Genomic DNA, 11,231 nt, shown 5'->3' on the forward strand with positions numbered 1-11,231 from the left:
TGTGTTGCCTCTGCTGATATATGAAAAACTTTTTCCATACATAAAAGAAGTGGTATTTATTTCTCAGATTCTTACTTTAGTTATTGCAGTGGCTTCTGACTTTCTGACGTGTAGAAGTATATTCCTTGCTTGGAAAGTAACAGAATTTCTCCTGTAAAAATGTTTTTGTCATGAAGGAATTACAAATAAGATGAAAGCCTCAGAGAAAGGACACAATTCTCAGGAGTTGTTGATAAGTCTGAGATACTTCTTAAGTGGGGCACAATATTTCAAAATATGAAGATAATTTTCTATTAAAAACATGAACACCATTCAAATGCATCTTCTGAGCTTTAATAAGAAAGTTTTGGTTTACAGTTTTAGAATTGTATTACTGGATCTATCACACTTCTGTATGAAAAAGAAACTACTCCCCCCAAACACCACCTCCACCACCAAGCAACCCCAAACCCCAAAACTATTTTCCTGGTATTTTCACAGAAAAGAGTGAGCTACTGATTTCTAGGACTGATAAGAAAATCTGACAGATCACTGTGAGACTTAGAAAGTATAAGCTTTACAAATTCCTTCTTGAGACAAGCAGATTAGCCTGAAAGGAATATGGAGCCAAAAGTGCCCTTGGCTGAGGTTGCAGCAGTACAGAACAAAGATTTGCAGGGTGTATAGCTGAAATATAGCTTAGAAAATAGGGTATTATTTCCTATGCGTTATTCTTAACCTACTCACGTCCTGCCTATATGGTTGGTGAACTTACAACTGCAGATGTAGGTGGTAAGGTAGATAGACTTTAGTTAAAACAACTGAAAACAAGAAAGGCATCCTTAAAAGTGAGCCCTTATAATGAGCTCCTTGCTTGCAAATATTTCATCCTGAGACCTTTCACATTTAACCATATATTAATGTCACTAGCATGTGACACTACTTCAAGTTAGAGTTTTGTTTCACAAATAATTTCAAATACATTTTTCTCACCTCATGAGCCCTGCTCTTAAGCTCTGCAGCACCAGCAATGAAATTATGCATTAAGATGTTTGGGCTCTCAATATATGCCCAAACATAATGTCATGTCAATTTGCATTGACTGCTGTAATCGTACTTAAAGGCTTAAAAGACAGTTGTGAAGAATTAAATGGCATGCTGGCCAATGTAAAATAGCATAAAATAAGTGATTTTTTTTTTTTGTCAAGGAATAAATAGGATTTAAAATTTTTTTTTTTTACTGAAAATGTTCAATTAGATAGCACTTGAGGTCTTCAGAATACTTTTTGTTTCAATCCTTTTTCTTCTGACCAAAGGCTTCTTCTATGCTCTCAGGAAACTTAACGTAAGACTCGAGGAATAGCGCTGCTTTTCTAGGAAGAAAACTGAGGAGACAAACATTGAATTAGCCTATTTTTTTTTAGGTAAAGGTACTCTGCAAATAAAGAAATGACAAATACGTCATATGTGCTCAATACTTCTAATGTCTGGTAGTAACACTTTTGGCAAATAACATTTGGCACTTCAATATTATAAATGGGGAAAATGAATGACAGACCAAGACATTTTGTGAAAGCCCAGCCTGCAGTGGCAGCAGGGACTGGAAGCAGACAGTGCTAGACCAGACATTGCTCCCAGTGTACCATCTCAGGAAAATTTTTGAAAGTTGCAATACCCAACTGCAGCTTAAAACATTTCTTAGAGACAGAAGAGGCCAGAGGAATGTTATTCACCTAGATTATTAAAAAAATCAAACTCACTGTTTCTTTAAAATTGGGTACATATAATTGGATTGACTGCAGAAATAATTATTAAAGGACTGTTTTGACTAAATGTTCCTGCTGCTTTTACAGGCAAGTGGCAAAGGAAAGAAGGTAATGCTGGAAGGTAAGTCATGTGCTTACATTTTGAGACCAAGTAAGTATACAGCTGGAGGCATGATCAGATAAAATTTCTCCTTTTTAATTGCCTCTACGATCCTGCTGGCTGCATACTCTGGATCATAAACAGAAAACAAACAGGGTCTTCTGTAAAACAAGAAAAAAGGGTTATGACATTATAAAACTTAACTTTTGTGATAAATACACAGACATACATAACTGAATAATTTATGCATTTCCCCACTTCCCCTCACATAGTCTTGAAAAGGAATCTCCAAACCTTTTTGTTCCCGCTATCATCAAAATAAATTGAAAACACTTTGACGATGTTATGAATTTAAAGACTTTTTTGTAAGCTGACCACAATGAAGTTGATACCCACATTGATTGCAGCTTTGGAAACTTCCAAGCTTAACCATACAATGTGCTGTTCTATGCATCATTGCTCTCCAGCAGTCCTTTTCTGCTGTAAATGATGAGGTGACAGCTGGATAGACCACGACCAGGCTTGTCACTGGCCAGGAGAAGGGCTCTGCTCTGCACACATGTGCTGCTGCACGATGATGAGTGGTGCAAGCAAGAGCAGAGCACTGAAAAACCAAGATCACTGATACTGCACTCCTGCAATGGCTCATTCAGTGCTTGCAGCCTCTCCCATCAGTGCAGCCACAGAGCCACCCAGCAGGTACCATCACCACAGCTGTTCTCACTCAGAAGTACAGTCCCTGCCAGTGCAGACACTTAATAAAGACAGGACATGGGTATCTTGGCAGCCATAACTGTAATTATGCTGCCAAAATTACTTGGGGCAGAGAACACCAGCACTCTCCTGACAAATAAGGTTCCCTTAACCCTCAAGTGCTGCTGTGTAGCCCCAGCTGTTCCTTGCCTAAGACTGGTTAAGGCTATTGCACAGTTCTTGTTATTCACTGTATGCAAGACTTACATCTCTTTATGTCTGTGCCAACAGGGCAAAAATACTGAATTGAAAATCAAATCAACCAGCCAGAAACTGAATGTGATATACCCAGTGAGTGGCAATGATTTTTTATATACGAAATAGTACAAATCTAAGCTTTACTTACGTGCTTTTGAAGTCTTTGCCTAACCTAGTGCTAATAAAATAAGGGCAAATGATTGTGGTTTTAATGCCACGTTTTCCTCCATGATACAGTTCTGAATGTATGGCTTCCATCAATGCAATGACTGCAGACTTACTTGCTGAATAATCTAGAAGGGGAAGAAAAGAGAAATATCCAAAATTTTAAAAGCACCACAGTAAAAGCTAAATACAGAACTGAATTCTTTGTAATAACATTTAATCCATGATATTATTTAGTTCTATCATTGGCAGTCTTGTAATTAGTATTTAAAGCATATTGGTGATCCAGCTCTGGAAATTAATGGCTTTTCCCATGAATGATGCACAGTACCCTAAGGATAAATGAATCTTTTTCAGAGGAGTTTTTTTTCTTTTTAGTGCTCTATAGAGAGATATAGACAAATGAGCTTATTCAGCATTTTCTGTAAATTCCTAGATAGTCATATACCAACAAGGCTTTCTTTCAGCTCAGAATGTCTTCAACTTTTAATATTACAGGCTACATTTCAGAAAGAACTATTTCTAGTGGTAAAATAAAAATACCTTTCTTAAATGCTGCTTCAGCCTATTACTTCTGATTTGCCCTGCAACTACAATACTATTTTGTTTGCCCAGGAAGACTGAACCTCATCTGATTTTTATTGTTTGATGCATTCATCCTTGGAGATAACCGAAACTTGCCCTCACACAGCCCTGTGCAACCTAACCTAAGCTGGGTCTGTTTTTATCTGGGGATATGGAGCAAGTGACCTTCATAGATTTCTTCCCACACAAATTATTCTAGAATTTTCCAATTGTTAGAAATGAATTTAATACAGTGCCTTACATGTAATTTCCTAAAACCTTTTCAAATGTGTGTGAAAATAGTTGCTAGATACAATGAAATCCAATTTTGCTAAAAGACTGACTCCAAAGACTGGCATCAGAAGTAGTCTGCTATTCTTCAGGAGTTCACCTGCAGTGAATGATGGGACCACACAGCCTAAAAATATATATCTAAGGTGTAAGAGGTTATAATCCATGGATGCGAAGGCGCACTCCCATAAGCCTTACAGTTATATGATGAAAGTTGAATGTGACTTGTATTATCAATACCAAATACTGATAATGTATCAAGGTAACCCCTAGGTAACAGTAACACCATCAATCAGCAGAAGAAACAAGAAATTCTTATTACACTGAAGTTCAGGTTTTCATAGGGTGACCTCAGAGATACAATCAACATGTAAGAGAGGCTTGAGGAGAGACTGGGAAGCAGACCCAGACTGATGAAATAAGCTAGATTAGGAGAGTGCTGTCCTGAGGGAAACAGCTGAGAATAGTGAGCTTTCAATAGCTTAAACCATACTTAATTCAAATTAATTTTATTGAAAATTCTGCCAGAATGACTTCTGTACTTGATAAATCAACTGAATGCCTATGTCCAGGCACAACCCTTGTGTGCCTCAGGTCTCCGAACCTGCAGAAAAGCTGTCATGAGAAAACATTAGGCAACCTGTATGCAGGGCTCCCTCCCACTGCACGTGTACGAGCTGAATTGTCTTTCTTGTGTGGAGAAAAGATAGTCTGCAACCAGACAGCAAAACCTGCAGAGAGCTCCCTGTGTCGCTCAGGCATGCGATGCCATCACACTCCAGCACACCATCACCTCTGGCATCCACAGGTTCTTATCAGTCCACGCTGCTTAAACCAAGCATTTATGAGGCATCCAAGAAAAGTGATTAGTATGTAGATCTGTTTTGTAGTGGCAGTTGACAATAATTACCTGACTGCCTGTAGAGTCCCAGTAATCCGCCTCCACTGGCTGTGCTAACCACGTGCCCACGGTTACAGGCCACCATGGCTGGAAGAAATGCCTTGCAAGTCTAAAAGAATATAAATACATTTATTTTAAAATCTCCTTTATAAATAGGCATAACAAAAATGTTTCTCCAAAATTAGGCAGTACAACCTGATCTGCTCCATGGGTCTTCAATATACAAGAAGTCCAAACGACATTTTATTTCTGTAACACTTTTTAAATGGAGACAACATTTCCTTGAATGACTGCCCTCTGTCTGAAGGTCTAACAGCATTAAAAGCATCTTATTAAAAGCAGCAAAGTTTGTATTTTCTCTGCTTTCCCGATTCCTTACAGTTTGTCTGTTGCTAAAGGTTTGGTACACAAGAGGGAGCTAGAAGTCAACGCATTAAGGAGAGTTCAGCTGTCTCTGGGTCCTTTTTGTTATCAGCCGAACTGCCTGACAATTCCAGCATTCCAGGACGCCACGGTGGGTGATGATAACTGGAAAAAATGCTAGTGTTTTACAAAGGGAGAGATATAAAAATGAGACAAGAGCAGTAACAATTTTTTTTTCAATAGCTGAGGAGTTCTATTAGACTCCAGATGTGAGTGCTTAGTACATTGCTATCCTCCTGCCCTGGGTTTCTTCAGACCTGTCAGGGGGAACACCTCCCCCAGCCCATTTTCCTCAAGTGTTTGGAAGAATGATGCAGTGTGACTGGGGAATAATTAGAGAATTTCTATCTGCAATGATTTTCCATTGAGGAATGCCTTTTAACAAAGGAGTTGCAATGCTATATTGTTCCCTGATGCAGGCTGTTCACTCAGGCATATAAACAAAAACTACAAGAGGGGGCAATAGTAACAACCTCTAACAAAAAAATTCTCCTAAATCTATTGGGACCCCAAATAACTGCAAATTCCTCCAGAGGGAAAAAAAACCAAACAAAAACAACAACAAAACAAAAAACAAACAAAAAACCAAAAACAAAAACAGAACAAAACAAAAAAAAAACCAAAACAAAACAAATTCTTAGTAGCCAGATTAGTTTTCTATGTACTTCAATCAGATGGTGACTAGGAATGAAAGCACAGCCTGAAGGGCAACATGTGCAGCATAAAATCATGGAATCATTTAGGCTGGAAGAGACCTTTAAAATCACTGAGTCCAACTCTAAGTGTACCACTGCTAAGTCTGCCAGTAAATCATGGTTGTGTCTCCCTAAATGCTGCAAGTCTCTTAGGCAAAGCCTTCACATGCTTTGGAAACATCAGGAGCAGGGAAGTCACATGCCACCATGCCAGCACTCTCCTTTCAACCACAGCTGTGTCAGGTAGGGTGTGTTTCACGATACAGCTGCACAAACTTTGATTTACCGGAGTGCCCAGGCAGGTTTGTGTTAACATTACTGAGACATACTGGGGAGACTCTTTCCAATTACAGGATGATCATGAAAACATATATTCCCCCAATATTCCCCCAATCAAGACCCTTCACATCCCAACTGAGTATTTAAGGTAGATGCCACCATAGTGGCTTTCACACCAAAGTACTTGTCTGTACATTTTGGTCACTCAGGAGTAAAAAACACACAAAAACTTTACCCAGACTTGAGAAAAGAAGTTGATTCTGAAGGTCTTTTCAAAGTCTTCATCTGTAAGCTCAAAGAACTTTTTCCCAATCAGTGTGCCAGCATTATTGATTAGAATAGTAACATCCCCAACTTCTTTTCTAACCTGAATTAAAAAAAAACAAAACAAAAAGGATAAACAGAAAGCTTTAGAAGGTATCCTTGCCTCTTGTGCTGCATTTATGAAAATGTTTAGTAATATTTTCAATAATTGATATGAATGAAAAGATAAGTATGCAAGAACTGTTGTATTGCATCAGATCAAAGGTCCGAATGAGCCCCCCCGCCCTTGTTTTATGGTGGAAAACAATGAAAAAAGGACCTGGGCTCTAAGGGCTCCCATGTGCTCAACTTTTCACATGCTGCAGTTTAGGATCTTTTGAGAGGTATAAGATATCTATATCATTGTCTTTAATATATCCCAGTGGTTCTCCACCCTGCCCTCCTCCCCAAATTTGTCTAATTGCTCCATGAACTCCAGAATACATTGGTTTCCACAGAAATGAAAGGTAAAATGTTATGCAGCTTTAGTATGTCCACGAGCATGCTTTAACTGCAATCAGGACACTTCCAGTCCCCTATTTTTGGTATTGTGAGAACTCTGCTAAGCCTGCCCCCCCTTTTCCATATAATTTCCACTGAACTGGAAAGAATTCAGCTCAGATAACTGGGGGATACCATCCTCTGAACACAATAGCATCTACCATGAAATAGACAGAAAAAATTATAATTTAGCTTCATTTGGGTTTGTTTTCAAAAGATTTTGTGCCATGATTTGGATTTGTATCAAAGCTGATGGCCAAGATTTACTTACAGTATGAAGAATACTGTAAGTATTCTTCACAGATTTCTTTACTAAAGGTGAATGATTATCTGTGGTCTCAAAAATTAGGACTTAAAAAATGTTAAAATCCTATATGTGCTGCTGTCTGGCAATTTGGAAACAGGTGATTGGATCTGGTGCTCCAACATTTGATCTTCTTTTGGCTCTCTCAGGGAACCTTAGCATTCAGTGAAGATTTGTTTGACATTTCTCCAGCTCTGTCAGGTTTAGGCCTTCTCATTGACAAGTCGGGCTCAGATACTTGCACCTTTCCACCTGCATAAATGAATGCAAATCTAGACACTGTTCAGTATGGCAGGATAACTCAATTCTTCCTTTGAGGAACACATCTGTACTTTCTCCCCACACTTTTAACTACTGTGTCAGTCCATATGATGATCCTCTTTTTGTTAATATGACAACATATCTTCACCAATGGCAGCATTTTATTTACCATGGCATCGGTCGTCCTGTTTACTCACTACTACTAAATATGTGTGAAGCTTGGCTTCCATTTAAAAAAAGTCAAGATGATTATTCTACATAATGTATATTTTTAGGTGTCTGTTTATTCTTCTGTTAACGTAATTTCTACTAGTTTTCTGTAACACAGGTTCATAGTGTGTTTGTGTCCTCTCGAGTGCCTTTTAAGAATGGCACATTTACTATGCTTTATTCCTTGATCATCTGTTACAGCAAAACACTCATTCTGCATTTCTAGCCCACCAGATCCATGTCTGATTTCCTTCAGAATTCGCAGGTGGAAACCTCTTGTTCCTGAAAATTAGTTGTTGTTCACTTGACCAGCTTGTTATGAAACCTCTTCTTTAGAGACTGCAAGGGTCTCATTTGTTTCTAAGAAACAAAACTTACATTATGGGGAAATACTTATGCTTTGCAACAGCGAGTAAATAAAATAAAACCAATTAATTTAACTTTCTTGCTATTGCTTTCTCTTCTGTGTCCAAGCTCGAGTCTTTTCATGTTACTAATCAAAAAATTTGCAGGTATTTCCAAGAGTAGAGGAGGTCCATATTTGAAAAACTCTTCATGTAAGAAGATTTCTATCTCCACCAGGACTGAACAATACATGCAAATATCTGTGAATATGTTGGTGTTGTTAACAATAATTCGACACCTTAACAGCAAATTTTAAATTTTGAACTGCTCTTTAAGTTTCTGTTGGCAGGTCAATCTGTGCACTCCAGAATAGTGTTTGCTGATTTGGGCACAGCAAATTACACAGGCTGGAGTCCTGTGGCTGATTTGGTTAATGTGTTTGGAGATTGAAAATTACTGAGGGGCACAAAACAAACCTTTTGAGACTCTGCTAAAGTAAGAGCAAAGAAATAATTTCAAAATGTTCATTTTTTTTTGTCTACAGTGTGAGTGAACTGTGGTCCATGTGCTACTTATGATTATGGGTAACAGAAACCCTTGCTGATTTGAAAGCATGAGAATTGCAGCTCCACATACTTGCAGATCCTGAATCCAACTTACCTTTTAGAAGCACTTTTCCTCAAGAACATTTCTTGAGGAAAAAAGGTGTTTCAAACTTTCATTACCTTTCTCAGAAAGACTTAATCTGATTTGGTTAAAATTAAAAATAACAACGACAAAACAAAGAGGTGGGTCCCGCCATGTCCTCACCTTGCCACCCACAACTCATGGAAAATTAATGTTACATTTCAGGTCTATTCTGAAACAATCTATCAATATTCACATAATAAAATAATGTAGCTCATTTCTCTGAGGTATGCCTTCAGACACAGAATGTCACAGATGTGACCTTAAAGTCATGTATATAAGCACATACACTGAGAATTTAACAAAAGTTTATACTTGAATGAAGTTTGAAGAGTGGCTAACTGGATTATAAGTGAAGTTACACTGAGAAGCATTTTCAGGAAGTTTAAGGAAAAGTAAAAATCATGTTAATTCAATGTACAATTCCTGAACTCTGACAATGCAATTAATAAGGTAATAGTTTGCAAGGCATAGGTCAGCACAGAAGAGTTTCATTGAAAATGGAACTCTTTACCTTATTTTCCACCTGTATTGGTCAAAAAAAGAACTGAAGCTGAATCATCAACTTAACTGGAGATTAGTGCAATGGCACATCTGAAAACATTACATCCCACACCACCCTTAAAGAACTACAGTTTCCTTCCTAAACAAATAGGCAAAGGAAATAACCCCCCTTTTGCAACGTCCACTGATTGTTCTTTTCTTTTAAAATTATTTATTGATATCTTAAAGAAACTATAAAGCCTATATAGGTTAATATATGGAGATGACCTCTGCTGCAGGTTTTACCACACTCTTAATTTAAACATTACCATACCAGAATGAAGAACAGAAATGGATAAATCTCAACAGAACTTATTAAACCCAGTTACTTTGTTGCAACCATAGTTTAAGTTCTATCTAGTATTCAAAAGGAGAAAGATATTGCCCTACACGATTACTTCCCTCTAGGGTTTCTAAAAAACCAATAAATTCAACAGGATATTCTATTAAAAAGAAGTAAAAAAGCAGATCTTACCTTGTCTGCCTGTTCATAGACATCCTCCCTCCTGCTGCAGTCACAGTGGTAGACAAACACCCGGCTGGCTCCATTTTGTTGGGCCAGTCTGCTTGTTTCTTTGTTACCTTCGTCATCAATGTCCCAAAGAACCAAGGTTACTCCCAAAGGAGCCAATTTTAAGGCAACCTGCCTTCCAATCCCATTTGCAGAGCCAGTAATAAGTACTATTTCACCAGCAAAATGTTTTTTGCGGAGATAGAATATACAGAAGGCGTTCTCGATAATTAAAAAAATATAAAATTTCAGGTACTGTAGTAACTTCTTGATGCATCTGAAGTTGCACATGATTTCTCAGGTACAAGCACCACTCTTCTGTTGTGCAAACACAGAAACACAATACATTACAATTGCGGGATATTGACTGAAAAAAGAAGAGGTTGACCTTCAAACAGCAAGTTTTTTTGCAGTGTTCTGTGCAGATACAAAATATTTTATTAAAGACTTGTTTTGTGAAAGCTACCTTACTACTAGGATTAAAGCAGCTGTCTTCCTCTAGATCCTACAGACCTGTTTCACCCCAGGTTCCTCACCTTTCAATTCTGTTTTTAAAAACGTTTAGTAACATAAATTTTAGGCAGGTGTGTTACAGCAATAGCACTTTGTTTTCACAGCAAGCTGAAGCTAGCTGAACAAAAAAGTACTGAACACACTGGTGCGATATCACCCCTAGGAAGGAAGGCGTCCTTAGCAGGAGACGTGACCTCTTTCGGAAGCCCGGCAATTGGAACATTCCCCACACCCTGTGCCTTTTCCAGTGCCGCGCGGCCGAAATCACACCACGCATTCCCATTTGCCAGCAACTGGCCAGCCGCAGGGAAAAGCCTGGCCCCGGCACTACGAGCCTTGGTTTTCATCGTGATTTAGGCAGCATCACTTCCTTTACAGTGTTTGGGACCGGACATGAGAGGCTCAGGAGAAGCAGCGCCGGCGCCATCCCGGCGGATCGGATCGGATCGGATCGGATCCCACCGGACCCGTCCCGTCCCCTGGCGCCCTCCCGGCCCTCCCCAGCAGCCACACCTTCGCCCCCTCCCCGCCCGGTCCCCCGCACTCACGGCCGCCTCCCGACCGTCCCTGTGCTGCCCGCCCGCCGGGACCAGGGCTGGCCCGGCCTGGCCCGGCCCTGCCCAGCCCGCCCCGAGGGCTTGGCTCCGTGCGGGGGCGGCCGGCCGGGTGCGGGTGCGGGCCCGGGCGGCGCTTCCCGGCTGGGCGGGTGCGGGATGCCGCCGGGGCCGCCCGGCTCTGCGGCTCGGGGTGCCTGGGCGCCTTCCGAGGGCACCTGCTGGGCGGCAGCGCCCTCGCCCACCTCGGGACATCCCGCTGCTGCTGCTGCTGCCACGTCGGTGGCCCTCCCGCGCCCGGCCAGCGGGGAGGCACCGCTGGCTCCATCCCGCCTGGCCGCTCCATCCCACCCCGCAAGTGCTCTCTCTTCCCTCTGCGGCTGCT

General features: G+C 40.3%; 1 protein-coding gene across 3 annotated transcripts; it reads right to left on the reverse strand.

Moving 5' to 3' along the window:
• Positions 1–311: 311 nt before the first annotated feature.
• On the reverse strand, positions 312–10,978 carry LOC135289443 (epidermal retinol dehydrogenase 2-like). Of its 3 annotated transcripts, none has more exons than XM_064403029.1 (7): positions 10,841–10,978; positions 9,744–10,097; positions 6,350–6,481; positions 4,727–4,826; positions 2,945–3,089; positions 1,884–2,006; positions 312–1,364 (listed from the first exon to the last, which is right to left on the reverse strand). In XM_064403029.1, exons 2-7 carry the CDS (start codon positions 10,068–10,070, stop codon positions 1,271–1,273), a joined length of 921 nt encoding a protein of 306 aa, XP_064259099.1. In that variant the 5' UTR covers positions 10,071–10,097; positions 10,841–10,978; the 3' UTR covers positions 312–1,270. The 3 variants fall into 3 exon arrangements, with proteins under 3 accessions (XP_064259099.1, XP_064259114.1, XP_064259107.1); XM_064403044.1 differs by lacking the exon at positions 10,841–10,978 and adding an exon at positions 10,487–10,626; XM_064403037.1 differs by lacking the exon at positions 10,841–10,978 and adding an exon at positions 10,316–10,623.
• Positions 10,979–11,231: the final 253 nt, after the last annotated feature.

This window comes from Passer domesticus, chromosome 1 (genome assembly GCF_036417665.1).
Source record: "Passer domesticus isolate bPasDom1 chromosome 1, bPasDom1.hap1, whole genome shotgun sequence".
NCBI lineage: Eukaryota > Metazoa > Chordata > Aves > Passeriformes > Passeridae > Passer > Passer domesticus.